This window comes from Coregonus lavaretus, assembly GCF_964263955.1.
Source record: "Coregonus lavaretus genome assembly, chromosome: 28".
Taxonomy (NCBI): Eukaryota; Metazoa; Chordata; class Actinopteri; order Salmoniformes; family Salmonidae; genus Coregonus; species Coregonus lavaretus.
This window is the reverse complement of record NC_140015.1, coordinates 12,439,021-12,461,867: the sequence shown is the minus strand read 5'-3', so window position 1 is coordinate 12,461,867 and position 22,847 is coordinate 12,439,021. Positions and strand designations below refer to the sequence as shown.

The 22,847-nt window shown below is 44.0% G+C and overlaps 2 protein-coding genes across 2 annotated transcripts in view; both read left to right on the top strand.

The window, feature by feature from the left end:
* LOC311103608 (contactin-associated protein 1-like) overlaps window positions 1–16,904 on the top strand; it is a gene marked incomplete at both ends in the record, with an annotated part of 20,453 nt that extends 3,549 nt beyond the window's left edge. The window contains 23 exons of the mRNA XM_084145205.1: window positions 2,634–2,735; window positions 3,014–3,207; window positions 3,670–3,823; window positions 4,429–4,632; window positions 5,238–5,422; window positions 5,746–5,895; window positions 6,050–6,311; window positions 6,553–6,702; window positions 7,106–7,280; window positions 10,465–10,571; window positions 10,736–10,858; window positions 11,515–11,715; window positions 11,886–12,042; window positions 12,143–12,270; window positions 12,396–12,569; window positions 12,923–13,141; window positions 13,321–13,560; window positions 13,748–13,987; window positions 14,483–14,610; window positions 14,837–14,930; window positions 15,349–15,579; window positions 15,714–15,758; window positions 16,702–16,904. Of these exons, the coding sequence (XP_084001331.1) occupies window positions 2,634–2,735; window positions 3,014–3,207; window positions 3,670–3,823; window positions 4,429–4,632; window positions 5,238–5,422; window positions 5,746–5,895; window positions 6,050–6,311; window positions 6,553–6,702; window positions 7,106–7,280; window positions 10,465–10,571; window positions 10,736–10,858; window positions 11,515–11,715; window positions 11,886–12,042; window positions 12,143–12,270; window positions 12,396–12,569; window positions 12,923–13,141; window positions 13,321–13,560; window positions 13,748–13,987; window positions 14,483–14,610; window positions 14,837–14,930; window positions 15,349–15,579; window positions 15,714–15,758; window positions 16,702–16,904 (3,866 nt within the window). The remainder of the gene's footprint in view (window positions 1–2,633; window positions 2,736–3,013; window positions 3,208–3,669; window positions 3,824–4,428; window positions 4,633–5,237; window positions 5,423–5,745; window positions 5,896–6,049; window positions 6,312–6,552; window positions 6,703–7,105; window positions 7,281–10,464; window positions 10,572–10,735; window positions 10,859–11,514; window positions 11,716–11,885; window positions 12,043–12,142; window positions 12,271–12,395; window positions 12,570–12,922; window positions 13,142–13,320; window positions 13,561–13,747; window positions 13,988–14,482; window positions 14,611–14,836; window positions 14,931–15,348; window positions 15,580–15,713; window positions 15,759–16,701) is intronic.
* Window positions 1–22,847, top strand: part of LOC311104443 (zinc finger protein 385C-like) — a gene marked incomplete at both ends in the record, with an annotated part of 664,983 nt that overhangs the window by 227,794 nt on the left and 414,342 nt on the right. The window lies entirely within an intron of this gene.

Genomic DNA, 22,847 nt, shown 5'->3' with positions numbered 1-22,847 from the left:
AGGGAGTTTTGCAGTCGGATGGAGTGGGGAGAGGAGGCGAGAAGAGCATCCTTTCAGTAGGGGGTGGGCGTTGAGTGGCAAGGCCTGGGTTAACCTACAGTAGTCCTATTTGCTCTCTGCCTTGAGTGGCAAGGCCTGGGTTAACCTACAGTAGTCCTATTTGCTCTCTGCCTTGAGTGGCAAGGCCTGGGTTAACCTACAGTAGTCCTATTTGCTCTCTGCCTTGAGTGGCAAGGCCTGGGTTAACCTCCAGTAGTCCTATTTGCTCTCTGCCTTGAGTGGCAAGGCCTGGGTTAACCTACAGTAGTCCTATTTGCTCTCTGCCTTGAGTGGCAAGGCCTGGGTTAACCTCCAGTAGTCCTATTTGCTCTCTGCCTTGAGTGGCAAGGCCTGGGTTAACCTACAGTAGTCCTATTTGCTCTCTGCCTTGAGTGGCAAGGCCTGGGTTAACCTACCGTAGTCCTATTGGCTCTCTGCCTTTCTCTATGCCTTTAATACCTGTAGTTCTTCTCCACCCTCTACAACCCTCTATACTGCTCACCAGGGAAATTAACAAAAATCTATGTACCTTAAACTGGAAGTAAACTTGAACTTCTATTAGTGTAGGGTTATAGGCTTTGTTGTTGGAGTTAGCTGAAGAATCATTGACTTGACAAACAAACTATAGGCAGCAGAGTATTGTACTTCATGACGTACTGCAGTAACAGTGTGTTCTCAGTCTGTAATGTCTGCAGGAGAGGATCACGGGACATGGCCAGAAAGGTCACCCAGTCCAGACTCAGTTACCCAGACAGAGACACTATACTATAACACTCAAGGTCAAAGGCAGCACATTTCTCTGGCTCAGCTGATTTCTTTCCACCCGAATGGACTTGTCCTTGGATGACAGCGTTCACGGTCCCGTGACAGATTGAGCTGTTGTGACGGTGGGAAATGGAATGGAAGGTGTTTAGGCTCAGAGTGGGTGGCATAGTCTACTCCTGACTGTTATGACAAGGACCTCTCTGCCTGACCAGTTCAATGATGCTGTCTCACAGACTGTGTACAGAGAGAAGGTTTTATTCTTCAGCTGAGGTTATCCCCTTACAGTTTTTAATGTTTGAGCTCTTCCGCTCCGACGCTCCGACGCTCCATTTATTTTCTCCCTCTTCAAGAGCTGTTCTAAAAGAGTCTGCACCCTCACTCACCTCCCTCCATCCCTCCATCCCTTCCCTCCTCCCTCCCTCTGCAGCCTGAATACTAACTAGTCTCCCTTTTTCTCGACCTCTCTCTGTCGCTCCCTGTCTCCCTCCCTCATCAGTTTGAGCTCAGAGTATACTGTATTAATAGAAGCTACAATGGGGAAACTAGTTTTGTGTCATGGAGAGGATTACTCCAAGACATGACGGTGGGGGGCGGAGCATTGTTTTAGCCTCCCAGATCTGTTTTCTACTGTGAGATTTGTGTCTCTCTTTCTTTCCCCCCTTGTCGTTTTTTTCTCTCCATCTTCTCAGCCTGTTTGTCCATCTGTCTATTCCTTTCCTACCTATGTACATGACTCTGAGCTGGGAGGAGGAGTAACAGACATGTTATGACATTGCAGAAGATAAGGCAGTGTTTTCTAGCGACCATGGCGAGGACATAGTGGGTTTATCTGTGCCAATGACAAGATTAGGCAGAATTATAGTGATTCCTAATTGCTGAGGGTATTTATCGAGGATGGGGGACGGCGGATGAGACAGACGGTTGATGAGACGATGAGGGGACGCCTCTGATTTATTTTGCTGCTATCTGTCCACTAGGCACCCGTAGAATAACACCAGCTATCACCCTGAGAGACAGACAGGGCCTCAGTTAGTATCATTAACTGCATAGTATATCATGCAAAACAGATGCATATGATTACACACACACACACACACACACACACACACACACACACACACACACACACACACACTCGAACTCTTCATTTCCAAATGTGTTTGCAATGCTGAAAGCCCTCTGCATATTACATTTATTTCTTTAGCTCAATAAAAAGGGGACGGGTGGAGGTTCTCTTCTTGATAATGATCATTCATCTCACAGGCACAGTGGAAATAAAATACTTACTGGCTTCTGGTTTCATGCCTGACTCAATCCACCATTCATTACTGCTGAAATAAAGATATTAGCTAGGTCTATGTATCTTTATCTGGGAGGAGATCTTAGGACCGATGATTCGATTCATCACTACAGCTCCACCTGTTTTTAAGGAGCCATTTTATACTGTAGCATTACAGTTGACTGCACCATGCACTGTGCAAATGGAAGGTCATATTCTGGAAGGGTTATTACTGCACACCACAGAGAGGCCTAATTAGTCTGTGCTTTTATTTTCATGCCTCTGAATGTAATCAGACTTTTTGAATGTTCCTAGCTTGTGCCCAACTACAGTACAGATTATGCAGTGCCTAATTAGTTGCAATCCAAAGTCTGTCCCTTATCTGTGTGAGGAGAGGCTCCACTAGACATGTTGGGGTTTGATCAGCTGAAATCCCTTATGTTATCATGTGATTTGAACAGTTTTGGAGAATGATGTATTGTGTAGTCTGAGAATTACTGTAATCTCTGTGTTTAACCGCCTCTTCTCTCTCTCTCATCTTTTGTTCTAGATGAATGTGTTGATCCCTTGGTATCTTCGCTCTATGCCAACTCCTTCTTGGCCTCTTCCAGATATAACTTTTTGTACTCAGCCAACTTTGCCAAATTGTATGGTTAGTTTTCTTTTTCTTAACTACTTCATTGATGAATTTGTTGTTTTATGTAGACTATTTTGTGTTGTGTATGTGATTGGATGTTTTCTGTTGTGTATATCGCCTATTAACTACAGTATGTGTGTGTTCTGTGTGATGAGAACTGTGTGTGTGTGTGTGTGTATGCATGGCCAGTGTGTGAATATTGCCTATATCTATGTGTGTGTTTTGTGTGTAATGAAGTCAGAGTGTGAGTTCTGGTTGATGACGTGTGTGTGTGTGTTGCGTTCTTCCTCCAGGAAGCAGTGGCTGGTCCCCATCCCCCCGGGACAGACAGCCCTGGCTGCAGATCGACCTGAAGAGGAAGTACCGCATCCAGGCCATCGCCACTCAGGGCACCTTCAATTCCTATGACTGGGTCACCAAGTACACCCTTCTCTATGGAGACCGCCCCGACTCCTGGACACCCTACGTCATGAAAGGAGGAAACTCGGTAGGGGGGGGGGGGATAGTTTACTCAAATTATTTGTTATATGTTCTCAGCTTGAAAGTTGTCTATAGGCTAGGAGTGACTGGTCTGAAGATGATTGAATTAGGACATTTGAGTGAACTATCCATTTAGGTTGGGGACTGTCAGGTCAAAAAACAGTGATTCTAGTGTAATTCTTGGCACAGACTTCAAATCAATGTCTATTCCACGTTGTTTCAACATAATTTCATTGAAATAACGTGGAAACAACGTTGATTCAACCAGTGTGTGCCCAGTGGGTTGTTTGATTTCATGTTAATTTAAGAAATGTTCACCATTATTGCATTATCCCTCAGTGAGAGTGTCTGACAACACTAATCTGCTTTCATCTGTTCATCTGCAGTAATTTGGTGAGCCAGGCGACACTGCACTACAGTGACTGAATTACTCTTCTTCTCTCTCTCTCTCTCTCTCTGCTCTTCACAGACGATGCCTGGGAACTGGAACTACCACCAGGTGAAGAGGAATGTGTTCCACTACGCCTTCACAGCCAAACACATCCGCCTCCTGCCCCTGGGGTGGAACACAGAGAATGGAGGCAAGATCGGTGTCAGGCTGGAGGTGTTTGGCTGTGCTTACGGTAAGGACACCTTTCACCATCATTGTAACTATAATTTGCTGTAGGAGTCTTCTTCGAACTCTCAAGATAGCTAGCGTATATGAATGTCTGTCAAGAGAGACTACTGTAGGACATTCATCCCTATACTTCATTTTTATTTAACCTTTATTTAACTAGGCAAATCAGTTAAGAACAAATTCTTATTTACAATGACGGCCTACACCGGCCAAACCCGGACGACGCTGGGCCAACAGGGGGTCTGTAGTGACGCCTCAAGCACTGAGATGCAGTGCCTTAGACCGCTGCGCCACACCTATCCACCAACTGCTACTAACCTAATGAATCCCACTTGATGAAGCACCACTCCACCAGTAAATGCCAAATCAATACCACACTCAACAGTCATACAACTAACACAGTTAACAGTCAGTAACTAACCTCAACAGTCAATTGAGTCAACCCTCACAACTCAATGGCTCCAACGTCAAACAGTATCTATCAAACATATATCTACACCATTTCACAGGAACACTTTTGAGCCTCTTAACTATTTGAATCTTCATAGGACTACAAATGTGCCATTCAACCTCTAACATATAAACACTTTCCCCTTCTCTCTCGGCCAGATTCTTACGTGATGCAGATGAACGGGGACGACTCGGTAGCCTACATGTTTCCAGGGAAGAGGTTCCGAACCCTGCAGGACCATTTTGCCGTGAACTTTAAGACCCTGGAGCAGGACGGGCTGCTGCTACACAGTGAGGGAGTCCAGGGAGACGTCTTGACCCTGGAGCTGAAGAAAGGACGCCTCGTCCTCACCATCGGCCTAGGTAAGATGTGTGGGGTATGGCTGGGCAGAGACTCTAAACTGGTCAGAGTTCTCTATGCCATAGAGGGAGGACAGATAAGAAGCATTCTGACCAGTTGGTCTGTGAAGTATCAAATCAAAGGAAATTAAATCTGTTTATTGTCATATACACAAGATACGGGGTACAATGAAATGCCTAATGGCAAGGAACAGGAATATTAATGTTGTGGGGTGATTATACAATCTGATAGGCTGGGATATGGTTTAGGAATTTAGTTTCCTAGATTAGATTTAATTATCTTTACTGGATGAAAAACAGGGCGTGAATATCCCTGTCGATCCTCCATTACTGCTGAAATAGACACTAGGCTTCTGTATCTGTGAGGAGAACTCAGGTTGGTATAGCCATTACCTCAGCTCCACCTTCTCTAAAGGAAACATTTATAGAAAAATGTATATACACGTAACTGTAAGTCGCTTTGGAGAAAAGCGTCTGCTAAATGGCATATAGCTATAGCTAGAACTTGTTTTGCAGAGCGAGCTTGACTATTGGGTTAGTTTTACCCAGCAGTAATCCCATCATCCTTTCAAATTCTTATGTCATTCATTTCCGTTCTCCTATCATAGGAAGCAGTACGGTCAACCAGGTGGACGGTCGGACCACAATGACCGTTGGCAACATACTCGATGACCAGCACTGGCATTACGTCACCATCAAGCGCTTCGGTCGACAGGTCAATTTCACAGTGGACGCCCACACAGAGACAGCCATCTGCAATGGAGATTTCACCTACATAGACCTGGACACTCAGGTTGGTCATAGAACTAGACGCTAAGGTGTGTCTGGACATGTTTGTTGTTGTTGAACATTATAAGGTAGTGGGCCTGGAGAGTTTGGAGTCAGGCTTGTGACAGTGCTCCATAAGGACAGGAATGATGTGGTCATTGAAGGGGTCAATGGTCGTAGACAGAGATCAGCCTACTATTTACCTGGCGCCTGCTAGTCATTCAGGGTGTACTTGGTTGATAAACAGATGATCTAAACCTAAAAATAAATGTGTGGCCTTGAGTATAATATTCCATTCATCATAAGTGTCCATTTATCTAATGTATTCCTCTCCTGGTCCTCTCCTAGTTGTATGTGGGGGGAGTGATTGAGCCCAATGTACCCCACCTCCCAGAGGTTCCTAACTTCCGTGGCTGCCTGGAGAATGTCTTCATCAACGGGATCAACATCATCAACATGGCCCAGGACCAGGAGCCTGAGATACGCATCCCTCGGCAGGTGCAGCTTCTCATCATACTTCACCTCTGCATCGCGTACTCATTTACCTACACACACAATTTACCTGTGACCTACAGTGATGTTGCTAATCTTTCTTCATAGTTTGTTGTAAATACAATAATTATTTCCTCATACCTCATGTTCTTTTTCTCAGAAAAAGATGCACTACGCGTGCCGTGACATTCTGTGGAAACCCATGACCTTCGCCGGGCCCAACAACTACCTGCAGGTGCCTGGGTTCTTCAGGAAGCCTCGGATGTTTGTCAAGTTTAAGTTCCGTTCCTGGGACTACACAGGCCTGCTGATGTTCACACGCTTTGCTGACGACCTGGGAGCCTTGGAGCTGGGCCTGAGTGAGGGACAGGTCAATGTCACACTCTTTCAGCCAGGCAAGAAGAAACTACAGTTCGCAGCAGGTGAGCCAAAATGTGTAACTGAACTAACCCTGCCTCATTAATAAATTCTTACCATTCTACAAATTATAAATAATGTGCAGAACATTTGAGAGGGTAGAATATTTTTGGCAAATTAATACTGTATGATCTTGCAATGCCACAGAAAAAGGTATAAACAATAATTTTGATTCATACTGATTGCTGTTCGCTCATTCTTGGAATATAAAGCTGTTCTATGGTTTCTGTTTGTTCTTCTCTTCAGGTTACCGTTTGAATGATGGTTTCTGGCACACCGTAGACGTAGCAGCCAGGGACAACCTACTGTCCATCACCATAGATGAGGAGGAGGGATCTCCGCTAAAAATCACCAACCCTTTCACTGTTCGCACAGGGGACCGCTACTTCTTTGGAGGTGAGCTGTTCACCACACCTGTTCTGGCTCTTCACTTCACTGTTCCCAACATCAACATACATTACAACAGCAACCACTGGAGGTGAGCTGTTGACCAGACCTGGGCTGCGTCCCAAATGGCACCCAATTCCCGTTACAGTGCACAACTTTTGGTCTTATATTTTTAGTCATTTAGCAGACGCGCTTATCCAGAGCATTTAGGGTTACGTGCCTTGCTCAAGGGCACATCGGCATATTTTTCACCTAGTCAGCTCGGGGATTTGAACCAGCGAACATTCCGTTACTGGCCCAACGCTCTTAACCGCTAGGCTACCTACCTGTCACCATCTTGATGTTCTCACTATCAAAAGAACCGCCCAATAGGAACATATCTTCACACCTCCCTCTGTGCTTTGGTCCTCAGGGTGTCCGAAGACTAACAACACGATCAGGAAGTGTGAGACCAAGCTGAACCACTTCCACGGCTGCATGCAGCAGATCTTTATCGACAACGAGCCGGTGGACATCGACATCATCCTGCAGCGACGCTGGGGACGCTATGCTGAACTGTTGTTGGGCACCTGTGGCATCACTGACAGGTAGGGGGCATCACTGACAGATAGAGAGGAGGGAGGGGGGCATCACAGACATGTACAAAGGAGGAGGTTGGCAGAGGGGCAGGGGCACAGATTAAGATACTATGGTGAAATGGTTTGTTTGCAACAGGCTAAACAGTAGTAGCACAAAGGCAAAGGTTACATACAGTATCCATGATGAATCCATGGGTAAAGTGATTGGATGTATTCTAAACACTATACTCTGCCTTGTAATATCAGTGGAGTACAGAGATTGTGTTGGAATGTTCCATCCTGATTCCCGATGGACCAATGTGACAGACAGAGTCAAGGCTCATTGCTATAGGGATTAATCATTCTGAGGATGCCTCTCAGCCCCCATGGCAGACTGGTGACTTATAACACTCAGACACCTCCAGGAGATTGACTACCGGTTGATGACAGGGGCTATGCTCAGTTGAATGCACCTGCCTGGACAGGGAGGATTATTTACACCAGAGTAGGATCCATGTTATGGTAACATAGGTATATGATATAAAGTGTTTTGATGGTCACGCTTCCACATGAAGCCTCTCTCACTGCCAAACGTTTGCAAGATCAACATTTTGGAAAAATGTCAACGTAAGACCATCACATGTAACACTAAACTTCAGTCCAGTTTTCTACACTCACTCATATTGTCACGCCCTGGCTCTGGGGACTCTTAAATGTTGAGCCAGGGTGTGGATTTTCCTTGTTTAGTTTTCTATGTTTTTCGTTCTAGTTCGTGTATTTCTATGTTGGCCAGGGTGGTTCCCAATCAGAGACAGCTGTAGCTCGTTGTCTCTGATTGGGGACCATATTTAGGCAGCCTGTTGGCATGTTATGTTGTGGGATCTTGTTCTGGAAGGTTTGTGGTCAACCCAGGACTTCACGTATCGTTTGTTTTGTTTCGTGTTGTGTACTGCAATAAAATAATGTACACGTATCACGCTGCGCCTTGGTCCGCTTCATCTAACGACGATGTTGACACATATCTCCTCCTCCACTTCTCCCCTCCTTTTATATTAAATAGATTTGGGAGGAGCGCCATTTTCTCTACAAAATCATGTGCAAAGACCATTGTGTACAAAACCATTGTGTACTAGTATGTCTTCTTATCACATGCTTATATCAGTATGTTACATATTCATCTACTTTATGGATTATGATACCTTCATGGTGCCTTCTCTGTTTCACAAGGGTATCAGCATGACAATGTATGTGCAGTCAACCTTGGTGGTTCGGAGTCTTCCTGGTGTTTCAGGGTGTTTTCACACATAGTTTTGAGCTATAGTTCGAATCAGAGTTCGATTATTTATTACATTGTATTTTTTTCATTTGGTCCTGTTGGTTTCACATTGCCAAATGTCAAACGAACTAAAATTCCTAACCAAAACCATGTGTCCATGCAAGCCATTTATTTATTGGACAAAAATGCTCACGTTAAATCCATCTATGATTATCATCAAGCATCACTTGTGTGCCCCAATCTTCATATTATTTTCGCTTTGGTCTTCCAACAACATGCGGGAGGAAACAGAGCAATAGCCGCTCTAACTATAACGTCAATAGCTATAATCAGAGTCCTATATCCACTGTATAGCCCCCGTCTCCCCTAGTCTGCATCGATTGCGCTCATAAATCCTCTGATCTAAAGTTATGATGCTGTGTGTATTTCATGAAACGCTCGCAGTCAAACAACCAATAATACTGCGAGACTCTGGTTATTTTCCTGTGTTTGGTCTGGACTGCGTTCTCACCTGCAGGAACCGCACCACGCTACGAATTGAATCAGACCAAGACCACCCTTTTTGAGCGAACCACGGTGCATTGTTTAGTGCGCTCCCGAGTGAGGATAGTGTTCACACCAGTCCAAACGATCCAAACTAAGTTGATAAACGCAACAGAGTTCAATTTGGTGTGAAAGCCCCCTAATGAGTTGTGCAGTATTATTTGTTATTTGACTGCGAGCATTTGATGAAATGCATACAGCATCATAACTTGATACAGTATCTCTGAAACATTCTGTGAGTAGGAGCGCATTTATGAGCGCATCCGATGAAGACTAGGGGAGACCGGGGCTATACCGGGGATATAGGGGACTGAATATAGGCTATTCATGTCACAGTTAGATCTGCTATTGCGCTGTTTCCTCCCGCATGTTCTTGGAAGACCAACGCTTAAGTAATATGAAGATTGGGGCACACAGGTGATGCTTGGTGATAATCATAGATGGATTTAACGTGAGCATTTTTGCCCAATAAACAAATGACTTGCATGGACACGTGGTTTTGTATAGGAATTTCTGTTCGTTTGATATTTGGCAATGTGAAACCAACCAGACCAAATGAAACAAATACAATGTAACAAATAATCGAACTCTGATTCGAACTATAGCTCAAAACTATGTGTGACCCTGAGAATCAATCTTGAGGGCCATATGTGTAAATTATATGAAAGGCCTATAAAGTAATTTGTCTGTTGATGCTAAGGGCTGAGGGGCTGCAGACAACGCCCACCCCAATCAGAGCGGACCACAGCCCTTACATTTTCCCTCATTGTCACGGATTCTGCCGAGGCTGCCCTTCCTCCTTGCTCGGGCAGGCTTCGGCGTTCGTCGTCACCGGAGTACTAGCTGCTGCCGATCTATGTTCTATGTTTCTATGATCTACCTGTTGTTGTCTGATTGTTTCACACCTGTTTCCCATCTTGTAATGACTCCGTCCCTATTTAACCCTGTGGCTCCCATTGTGCTCTGTGCGTGTTTGTTTATTGTTTCGTGTGTTGTTGGTGAGCGGGTTTGTTCCTCCCTGCCTGGAGGTTTACTTGTTTCTTTACGTGTTCAGTAAAGTTACGTTTTCATTTAGTTCTGTGTCCTGCGCCTGACTTCGTCTACCTCATTACACTGACATCGTGACACTTATACAGTAAATAAAGCCTGACAGAGGACTACAGAAAAATGAGAGTGATAGAGAGATATTGAGTGACCTAATCCTCTCTCAAACCTCTCTTGTCTTTTCATACTGTCTCTCACCCCCCAAAGAATGTTTTCTTGTTACTGTATAACAAGAAAACATTGTTATATGGTCTATGTCATGGAAAGAGCAGGTGTTCTTAATGTTTTGTGTACTCATTGTATATGCCCTGTTTTACTTTTACCCACACTCCTGCATGGTATTTTCTCTAGATGTACTCCAAACCCCTGTGAACACGAGGGCAGATGTATCCAGTCCTGGGATGACTTCATATGTCTGTGTGAGAACACAGGCTACAAAGGGGAGGTGTGCCATATGTGTGAGTATTGTCTGAGAGAGCCTACTGTTGTTTGCAAGTATTAATGTAACCTCACCAGTGTAACAACCAGTTTGTTGAGGCCTATATACTGCGGACCCATGTCATCATCAAAACTTTGCTGGTGTAGATTAAAACACTACTTCTGCCCCTCTCTTCCCCAACAGCTGTCTACAAAGAGTCTTGTGAGGCCTACAGACTCACTGGTAAATCCTGGTCAGGCAATTACACCATAGACCCTGATCTGAGCGGACCCTTGAAACCATTTGAGGTGTACTGCAAGATGAAATGTGAGTAACTGACTTTTCAAATGTATTTTCTACATTCATAAAATGTACTAGTATACAATTATATTATCTGACCAACATGACTCCATGGTGCATATCGAACAAAATGGTAGTCAGTGCTTACAGTACCTTTTACTCTTCCACAGCACAAGCAGAAATGGGGTGTTATTGAACATATTGAGGCAGACATTAAACAGTGTTCAGGTTGAGGTGAATGTTGACTATGTTCCATGAGGAATGAAAAGGCAACAGCAGCAGGGGAGACAGCAGGGCCATCTGATGGATGTTGATCATGTAATAATGAACTCCAACAAGGACAATGGAGAACCAGTTTGGGGCTAGATCAGTAATTGGTTGTGGGGCCAGAGTATTCTCCATCCAATCCTATCCAATTAACCAAAACCTATTCATGTAGGTTCTATGTAAATCCCTTAGATTAGTCAGGGTCTACTGCATTAGAGCTGTCTGTGATAATATCAGATCATTGGACACGGCACAACAACAAATTCCTCAGTAGTAGATGTGCTTTGACGTTGTTTCTCTAGTTTTCTCTCTCTTTCTGTCTGCCTGTCTGTAACTTAATCTCACTTTTTCACCTCACTTATACAATCATACATGTTTACCCTTAATGTTAACCACTTCCCTGTCTGTTGACACAGCTGACAAGGCATGGACGTTGGTGATGCATGACCGAATCGACGGCATCAAGGTGACCGGTAGCACGGTGGACCGTCCTTTCATAGGAGACGTCAACTACTGGAACGCCTCCTGGGACGAGGTCACAGCACTGGCCAACACCTCCATGTACTGTGAACAGTGGATCGACTACTCCTGCTACAAGTCACGCATCAACACGCCCAGTGAGTAGGAGTGGTTAGGGCCTATGGGCAATGGTAGGTATTGAAAGCACCAGAATCTGTAACTATTTGTGTGTGTGTGTGTGTATGTGTGTATATATATATATATCAGAACATTTCAATGATTAAATCATAATAATCATATTCCTTTGCTCTATTGTCATGTCATTCAGATGGGAGACCGTACAGTTTCTGGATTGGTCGAAATAACGAGAGTCACGAGTACTGGGGCGGGGCTTTCCCTGAGAGTGGGAAGTGTGGCTGTGCTATAAACCAGACCTGCACTGACGCCAGGTTTCACTGTAACTGTGACGCTGACTACCGCCAATGGTGAGAGAGAAAGGATTTGAATGACACTTTTCTATAACTTTTAGAAAAGTGTTTCCATAGATTGATATACATTACTGTACAAATGGAACCTGTTGTGCAGGTACTCGGACAAGGGCTATCTGATGTGGAAGGACCACCTCCCAGTGAGGAAGGTGGTGGTGGGGGATACCAACAGGACCGGGTCAGAGGCCCACTTCAGCCTCGGGCCCCTACGTTGCCATGGCGACCGTGAGTTGAAGAACTACCTTACCCAGATGGATTGATGAAGTAAAACCATTCTGTGGTATATAATTTGTCAAATGATTGTTTATCATGGTTCTGGTTTGGATCTCATGGCCTCTTTGTCCTCACAGGGAGCATCTGGAACACCATATCGTTCACCAAGCCCACTTACATCGAGTTCCCCACCTTCAGGCCAGGCAGCACCGTTGACATCTCCTTTCACTTTAAAACCTACCGCCCCCACGGAGTCTTCCTGGAGAACTCAGACGACTGGCTCCGTAACTTCATACGCATTGAGCTCAACAGTAAATTACCACCGATTACCTAGTGTGAATCATAAGAAATTACTCATTAAATAAAGTATAGGCATTTTATATATTTAGCAGACGCTTTTATACAAAGCGCCTTACAGTCATGCGTGTATACATTTTACATACGGGTGGCCCCAGTGGGAATCGAACCCACAACCTTTGGTGTGGTAAGCGCCATGCTCTACCGACTGATCCACATAGGACATAGGCATGAAACATAATTTCCGAATTACAATTTTCTAAATGTTTTGTTGCAATGAACACATTATCAATATTTTCCAGTATTTATTTTCCTTTATATATTTTCTCCCTCATTCTGTTTTGTCTCTTCTTCATCGTTCTCCCAGCCACCCAGAACCTCGTCTTCATATTCATGGTGGGAGACGGCATCCTCAATGTGACGCTACGGTCACCGGTGCCTCTAAACGACAATGAGTGGCACTTTGTCCAGGCAGAGCTCAACGTGAAGTTGGCCAGGATCAAGGTGGACTACCAGCCATGGGCTGTGAGACGCTTCCCTGGCCAGACCTTTGTCACCATGAAGTTCACCCACCCTCTCCTCGTGGGTACGTCACCTGGCTGTTGGGGCTGGGGAGGACGGGGTGGTGGTCGACAAGGATTTTTGGACTCCTCCTGGTTGATGTAGTCCTATGAGTTTCACCAGCATGTTTTTTTTTTATTCTTCTTAATACAAAATGCTAAATTTTGCAATGTGATGATTAACATAGTGTTCCAATGCACCCAGGCGCAGCCAATCGCACGCTGTGGCCGTTCCTGGGCTGTCTCCGAGGGTTACGAATGAACGGTGTAACCCTTGACTTGGAAGGGAAAGCGAATGAAGAACAGGGTATACGGCGGAACTGTACGGGCCAGTGTCTGAACGCGACCATACCGTGTCGAAACGCTGCCCAGTGTATCGAGGGCTACGCAGCCTACACCTGTGACTGCGGCAACACTGCCTTCGACGGATTCTACTGCCACAAAGGTGAGCTCTACACAGGTTGGGTTACCTCAGTTTTGCATGGAGCCCCAGAATCACTAAGACTGCCCTAAGCATGGTGGGTTACACTAACAAAAACCTAGATTTGTTTTGACAGTGTTGGCGATAACCACAAAGTTTCATAATAGAAATAGGCATTTAGCTCAACTTTGTCCTGTTTGTCCCCCCTTAGACATTGGGGCCTACTTTGAGATAGGTTCGTGGTTGCGCTACAACATCAGAAAGAAGCCTACGACCAATGAGGAGTGGTGGGCTAACTGGCTGGATCCCCACTACCACAACTTCAGCCTGGGCTACAACGACACCAGTGATGAGATAGAGTTCAGCTTCAGTACCTTCCAGACCCCGGCTGTACTACTCTACATCAGCTCATTTGTCCAGGACTACATGGCTGTCATCCTGAAGAAAGACGGTAGGAACGCTAGGCAGGGAGGAGCGCTTTAACATTATGGGTTATTATGGTTAAGATTCAAGGCAGAGAATGTTCGGATTGAACTGGCTTTTGAATGAAGATTTTACTGTAACTGATTGAAGTTGGAGTACTGTATGTTCCACAGGAGGCTGCTTAGGGGAGGACGACTCATAATAATGGCTGGAACGTAGCAAATGGAATGGCATCAAACACCTGGAAACCATGTGTTTGATGTATTTGATACCATTCCACTGATTCCGCTCCAGCCATTACCACGAGCCCGTCCTCCCCAATTAAGATGCCACCAACCTCCTGTGGTATGTTCTTTAGACATCCCATTTATTTGAGTAGAAACACAAAGCAAGATAGGACTTGGACAAAAGTACATCACTGTACTTTACAAGCCATAATCCTCACAATAGTTAATGGAAATATAATATTATAATGCCTTACATTATGAACTGTGGAATGTATTGTTGCACCATCCCTCCACAGGAACCTTAGACATGAGGTATAGGTTGGGGTTGATTACCCACAAGTACCAGCTGTCCTTCAGGAACCTGGCAGATGGATACCCCCACTATGTCAACATAACCAGACACAACAGAACCATCAGGACACAGGTACGCTGATGCTCCACCTGAATGTCTACACCTGTTAACACCACCTTCCTCCTTCACCACAGTTTAAAAGTAAATCACAAATCAGGATTGTCTGGTACCACATTACTTGGTTTTGTATGTTGTGTTCATATGTGCAGTTTCAGTCGTTCATTGATTTGTTCCTGTTGACATGTTTATGGTTGTGTGTGAATATCAATGTGTTTGTGTTGATGTGTGTAACTCCTAGGTGGACTACATGGAGCCGATAGTGGAGAAGATCACCCTAGTGGAAGATGGCAGGTTTGACTCACCCAAGAACATCTTCCTGGGGAGAGTGATGGGTAAGATTCAATTTCACCCCCTAGCTGAAACATTTCTGCTTTCATCTTGAGAATTGATTTGGTCACACTTTATTTGGATAGTCCGGATAATCCATCTGTAGGTGCTCTACAGATGGTCATACTATCAACGAACTCTGTTGATAAGCAACTGCTTGCTAAGGTTATGGTTACGGTTAGGGTTAGAATAATGGTTAGGGTAAGAGTTAGGGTTAAGTTTAGAGTTAGGATAAGGGTTAAGGTTAGGGTTAGTAGATAGTTGAAATGTTACTGATAGTCTGTAGAGCATCTACAGATGGACTATCCATATAAAGTGTTACCCATGGGAGTAAGGCATCAGTTGTCCCACTGTAAGTTTGGGAATTAGTTAAGGTGGATGTGCACATTGTAACTCCTCTGTCCCTCTCTCTAACCCCCTCAGAGGTGGGTGACATTGACTATGAGATCCAGAGGCATAACAGTCCTGGTCTGGTGGGCTGTATATCTGGGGTGAGGTACAACATCTACGCCCCTCTCAAGACCCTGTTCCGGCCCAACGAGACGGAACCGCCGGTCACCGTGCAGGGCTTCGTCTCCGAGTCTAACTGTGGGGCCTTCCGTCCTGTCCATGGATATGTCCCCTGGGAGGCGGACCCCTGGTTCACTTCTATAGGTGAGACTACATATCCCAGAAGCCATCAGTAGATCTACTTTACATGGGACTACATATCCCATCAGCCAACATGACCCAGTGATGATAGTGTAAATTCACCATAATAACATAATTTATGTATTTTTTCATTTCAGAATACATCTATATCCATGATGACCTAGGCCTGTTTTGGTTGACAGGTAAGTCTTTACTGCTTAAGATTCACAATAATGTGAATAATTATACTTTGATGATTTTTGTGAAATCTATTAGTGTAAGTGTTCATCCACCGTCTGCCATCTGTGAGTCCTGACCTTAGTTTACCTCAAGATTCAGATTAAGCCTCCTCTCACTCTCTCCCTCTCTCTCTTCCTCTCGCTATTTCACTGTCTCTCTCTCGCTCCCCTATTGACACAGATGGAGATAGTTGAAATTTTTATTTTCCTAAAATCCCCTAATCCTAAATTCTGAGGCCATCAGATTCCAGAATAGGCTTTACGCCCTCCTTCCCCAAGCTAGAAGAAAAAAATGACATGTACCAGAACAAATGCTGGAATGTAAGAAGGATATTTTCTCGTGTCTGTTGAATATGAGAGGCGAAGGAAGCCCAGAAATAGAAAGCAGCTCAGAGTCTGTAGTCTGTACTCTATCCCTGTCTGAGACCCTCACCGGATCAACTATATTTAGAGCTGCCCTCCCTCCACTATTCATCACAGATATATGCTTCAGCTTAATGTACTGGATAAATCTGATGTACAGAGGTGTTATGGTAACGCAGAACATCTGAGTTTGATTTCTGATGTCTGGGCCGGTCCTGCTGTCCCCTTGCCGACCTCGTCCGGTTATTGGACATAATTTGAGATGGATGGCTCCCTCATAACAATATGTGGCTGTATAAGAAATGATATCTCGTCTCTAAAGTGAAGTTAAGTGAGCAGTTCTCTTTTTGGCAGAGAACCAACTGAGTCATAATGATATTGATTGAAAGGGATATTTGTGTCATCCATCGAGACACAGGTATGTCTTTTCACGGTAACAATTCCAACGTGAGTCATAGAACCCTACTGTGATGAACAATGGATTTTCTGCTGTTTGCTAAATACAGTTTTTTTAACCACATCTTGACTGTGTTTCTCCCTCTAGTTGTTGTCATCGCGGCCGTGATATTGCTGTTCATAGGTCTGTACAGCATCTACATCTATCTGTACCGGTACAAGGGCAGCTACCACACCAACGAGCCCAAGAACTTCCTGGAGTCCCCTGGAGGCAGCAGCTCCAGACCCCTGACAGGGACCCTGGAGAAGAAGCGACTTCCAGAGATAGAGGAAGACTTTCGGAGTGACTAGCCTCAGGCTGGGGAACGGTGGGAGGGGAGGAGGAGGAGAGGGGGGGGGGGGGGGGGGGGTTGAAGTGGGAAGGTTTTGGGGCTTACAACAACCAGAATACCTGTTTATGTTTTATAATTCCTTCAACTTGACTTTTTTATTTACTTTTTTGTTTTGTTTTCCTTTCCCCAGGTATGTGTGATCTTAAAGTTTGGTGCTCGACGTAGTGTTGTTTTTCTGATGGGTTCATAGTTTTGCAGGGTTTGAAGTTCAAATCAAGCCTGTATTGCGTGAGTGACGACCGACTACGTCTCACACTGTATTGAATGGTTGACCAACTGAAGTGCCTCGACAGAGCAAAACGAGATCAGAAATAACCCCATGAGTTCATTCTGGATTTGAGACTTAAACTGATGGAATTAGATTTCAGATCACGTTGAATTGTGACATTTTTACATCTTAATATCCTCACATGCAGTAACATGTATTCAGCAGCCTCTTTTGGTTTTTAGGTCTGTTAATTGAGATCACTTGATAGATCAATGCCATCTACTGTGTAACTCTTTCCGACAATCCACTCTTGCAGCCATTTTGATAAAGACATCCAAACTATGCCACTCGTCCCATGCTTTGACTAGTGAGCCAGGATACACCACAGAGAGATGGTGCAGCAACAACAGCAACCACAATCTGGCATCTGCAAACAGTCTTTCCTGCTTAACACCAATTGAAGAAACTATAAAAAGCATGGAGCTCTAAGCTTTGAGATGACATATCTAAAGAATAATGGAAGGTATAAAAGCATATATTTGTTGTATTGCAGCCTATGAAATTGCATACCTATACAAAAGAGGAACATGTATCAATGGTTAGTTTCATTAGATAGCAGCTTTGCCAATTACAGTATGCTCTGCAATTCCTAAACGATTCCCAATCAATTAAGCAGTCAAGTACGATCAACAAAGCATACTGAATACATACTGAATACATGTGACATTTGGCTTGGAATATAAAATGATCACCATATTCTTGTTCAGAATCCTCAGAGTAGCATATGAAATGGGTGGGTAGTGCTACGAAACCATGGTAGTTTGACTTTTCCCGAAGGTAGTGCTATCATGTTATTGTGAGACTGACTGTTGGTGCGCTGCAGAAAAGGGAATGGAAATGGAGATGTTGAACCTAACCAGGGACAAGACTCCTTATTGCTATTAATCCTCATTCCAAGCATCATTTTCTGTTTGACTTCCAGTAGCTAGTGAACATGCAGGTGAAATCTGGGTGCTATTTCAGATTCAGAGGCTCCGGCGTGGAGGTGCCCCTACCAACAGCAGCCCTGTTGACCAGCCTGGTCAGGAATCATTACAAATGTCCTTCAGGAAAATAGCTGCTCCGCATGAACATCCGGACATGCAAACACACACTCACACACACACTGGCATATTGTATAGAGGACACAACAATGTCAATGCCAGTCTTGTACTTCTTCTCACCACACTAGACTCTTTTTGCATCTGACTGCTCTGTATGACAGTACTGTGCTGTGCCGCTCCCGCTGCTGTTGCTTCTTACCCACTGGGCACACACTGGTTGAATCAACGTTCTTTCCACATTATTTCAATGAAATGACGTTGAATTGACGTCTGTGCCCAGTGGGTAGGTGCTTCTTATGGAGAGGGTTGTAGAAACTCTTTCTTAAGGTCCAATGATATTTCCCTGTCTGGAAAGTCATGATTTCAGGTTAGACGGTGGGTGAGGTTATGGTCAGGGAAGATGTTCCCAGTAGGTGAAACGTCATTGGACCCATGTAATGTTTGGTGTAGTAACCAATGATTAGGTTTCTGACATCATCACCGAGCGCCCTTTGAAGCTAAAGCAGTCATACATCATTGAAAAAAAAGAGAAAACATAAGAGCATTGTGAAAATCATAAGCTATGCATATATAGAGCATGATGATCGCACCTTGCAATGAAATGCAATAAAATCAGCCGCTTCCAGCGCAGATCACCTAAATATGTTTTTTGTGTCTGTTCCGTTCGCAGCAACTTGCAGCAGTTAGGATCCTAGACATAATATGTATACATGAATATATGAATAAGGTGTTTATCGACTTGTTTTATTCCTATGGTTTGTATGAAACTGTTTAAAATGAGTGGAGGCTGAGAGTTTTGAATGTAAATCCTAATCATGACCCTGTAATATGGACAGGCTCTGCAGCAAGACCTGCTCTGCTAATCTCTGAATGTGCACTGTATGGTATGTACACTCATTACACAGAAACCTATTCAGCATAGCTTTCTCACATGTTCAGGATGTGGAAAATACAGTACCCTCCCGATTTTTCAGTAGAAAACTTCATAGAACATTATTAGAACATATTTCAACATCTTTGGTTTAGCCTGTTAAAGAGGACAACCCCTTACGACTAGATGGTAAAAAGCATTACAATTACAATCAATTATAAGATAGAATTGGCAATGCCTGACTTTTTCCCAAGCCATATTTGTAAGAATGTACCATTTTAAATAGTATGAATGTTAGCATTAGTAATTAGAGTAGTAACATGTTCCACCTCTGGAGAAATAGAAATGATGTGTTTTTGTACACTACCGGTCAAAAGTTTTAGAACACCTACTCATTCAAGGGTTTTTCTTAATTTTTTACTATTTTCTACATTGTAGAATAATAGTAAAGACATCAAAACTATGAAATAACACTTATGGAATCATGTAGTAACCAATAAAGTGTTAAACAAATCGAAATATATTTTATATTTGAGATTCTTCAAATAGCCACCCTTTGCCTTGATGACAGCTTTGCACACTCTTGGCATTCTCTCAACAAGCTTCATGAGGTAGTCACCTGGAATGCATTTCAATTAACAGGTGTGCCTTCTTAAAAGTTAATTTGTGGAATTTCTTTCCTTCTTAGTGCGTTTGAGCCAATCAGCTGTGTTGTGACAAGGTAGCGGGGGTATACAGAAGACAGCCCTATTTGGTAAAAGACCAAGTCCATATTATGGCAAGAACAGCTCAGACCATCATTACTGTAAGACATGAAGGTCAGTCAATACGGATAATGTCAAGAACTTTGAACGTTTCTTCAAGTGCAGTCGCAAAAACCATCAAGCTCTATGATGAAACTGGCTCTCATGAGGACCGCCACAGGAATGGAAGACCCAGAGTTACCTCCGCAGCAGAGGATAAGCTCATTAAGGTTACCAGCCTCAGAAATTGCAGCCCAAATAAACGCTTCACAGAGCTGAAGTAACAGACACATCTCAACATCAACTGTTAAGAGGAGACTGTGTGAATCAGGCCTTCATGGTCGAATTTCTGCAAATAAACCACTACTAAAGGACACCAATAATAAGAAGAGACTTGCTTGGGCCAAGAAACACGAGCAATGGACATTAGACCGGTGGAAATGTGTCCTTTGGTCTGGAGTCTAAATTGGAGATTTTTGGTTCCAACCGCCGTGTATTTGTGAGACGCGGTGTGGGTGAACAGATGATCTCCGCATGTGTATTTCCCACCGTAAAGCATGGAGGTGTTATGGTGTGGGGGTGCTTTGCTGGTGACATTGTCTGTGATTTATTTAGAATTCAAGGCACACTTAACCAGCATGGCTACCACAGCATTCTGCAGCGATACGCCATCCCATCTGGTTTGGGCTTAGTGGGACTATTATTTGTTTTTCAACAGGACAATGACCCAGCATAACTCCAGGTTGTGTAAGGGCTATTTTACCAAGAAGGAGAGTGATGGCGTGCTGCATCAGATGACCTGGCCTCTACAATCCCCCGACCTCAACCAAATTGAGATGGTTTGGGATGAGTTGGACCGCAGAGTGAAGGAAAAGCAGCCAACATAGTGCTCAGCATATATGGGAACTCCGTCAAGACTGTTGGAAAAGTATTCCAGGTGAGGCTGGTTGAGAGAATGCCAAGAGTGTGCAAAGCTGTCATCAAGGCAAAGGGTGGCTATTTGTTTAACACTATTTTGGTTACTACATGATTCCATATGTGTTATTTCATAGTTTTGATCTCTTCACTATTATTCTTCAATGTAGAAAATCGTACAAATAAAGAAAAACCCTCGAATGAGTAGGTGTTCTAAAACTTTTGACCGCTAGTGTACAGATATGGATAATCACGTCTTTCAGAGTTCATATTAGACCAGTCAACAACTTGGGTCAAATGTGCTTTGAAGCCTTTTACGGAAATAGTCGACTTATTGATATATTATGTAAATGTATACGCTGCAATGCATTTATTCTAAATGGACTACAGTACATGTGCATCCTGCCTAGCATCACTGCAATGCTACACCTGAGTTAGTCCATCCATGCGTGGTCCCTGGAGTGTGTGTGATTGAATGTACAGTAGATGTGTTGGTTTGTGTGTTCACAGTTCTGTTTGTCACCTAACCCTCCCTACTGATGTTGACTTGAGAGTCTGATGAGGACCGTCTCTGCACTGATGATGTGAATGATCCAACTCACTTGTTGTCGTCTACCAATAGCAGAACATTGAGCAGATAGTGATTGGGTGCTGTCCAGACAGGCTCCTCCCTACTCAGGTGTTGCTCTACAGCTTTTGATAATCAGTGACTACACCGTAAGACTTGAAAAGAACAGGAAGGCCAGCACATTGTTTATGCTCCCAATTCACCGCTTTATTGACAACGTTTCGATCCGAACCGGATCTTCTTCAGGTCAAAATATCAGTATTGTTATGTGTGTATGACCACAAACTTTACTACACTGTATGACACAATCAGCTCTTAGATCTGTGCTGATTGGCAGTCTATAGCAAGTTCACTACCTTACACGCTTAGAAAAAAGGGTTCCAAAAGGGTTCTTCAGCTGTCCCCATAGGATAACCCTTTTTGGGTTCCTACATGGAACCCAAAAGGGTTTTTACCTGGAACCAAAAGGAATCTACCTGTAACCAAAAAGGGTTCTTCAAAGGGTGCTCCTATGGGGACAGCCGAAGACCCCTTTAAGGTTCTAGATAGCACCTTTTTTTCTAAGAGTGTAGGATCAACTTAGCCTAGGATCAACTTGGCCATCCCTATATGGTGACAGCCAGGGTGAGCATCTAAGGTTTTCTATGTAAAGGAGATAAGGGTTTGAGGGAGTGGGCACAAGGGTGAAAGGCAAGAGGATTCTGTCAAGCCTACAAGCAGTGTCATCATATGACAGACAAGTGTTGTTCCCCACAGTGGAGGGGTGGCCTACAGACAGAGCTAGGGCCAGGCGAGAGGGAGGAGCAGGCAGGGTAGTCTAAGAGGGTCAGACCCCTCTGTGGGTTAATACCCTATAGAACCTGGCAAAAGGAGGCACCAGGCAGTTAGTGACTGTATAACCTAATGTAGCAGGCGTAAAAGAAACGCCTGAGTGGGGTCACCACATCCGGTTTTCAGGGGAAAAGGAAGCTAGGTTGAAAATACTGTATCCCTGAAAACCGTATGTTTCATGTTTCTTAAACCCTGCTGAAGGTAGTGACTGACTGCAGGACTTTGTGTTTGTGACCACACCGAAATCATGGAGTTTTATCTCTCCCTTTCTGTTATGTTGGTTTTGTTTTGTAATAATTTCACTGTAAATGACCATAACTATGTTAATCAAAGCAAAACCAAACTGACACTTCAATAAAGAAGCTTGAAGGAAATTATAATGGTGTGGTTTCCCTTTACCTGTTAACAAAGGCACAATGTGTCTGTGTGGTGTACAGTCTTAATAAATCCATGTTGGTATAGAGAACAATTGGAACACCTCAGATGACACCAGTGGGTAAATGAAGTTGGAGCTACCTGAAGCCAAGCTCCAGCACCTTACGGGTGCAAAGAGTAAAGTAGGATAGAGTACAATAAACCATGGTTAGTGTTAGGGTTGAGGCTGGCGTTAGTGTTGAACCAGGATGTGGACAAGAAGCTAGGGTTAGGGCTAGGGTTGTGGTT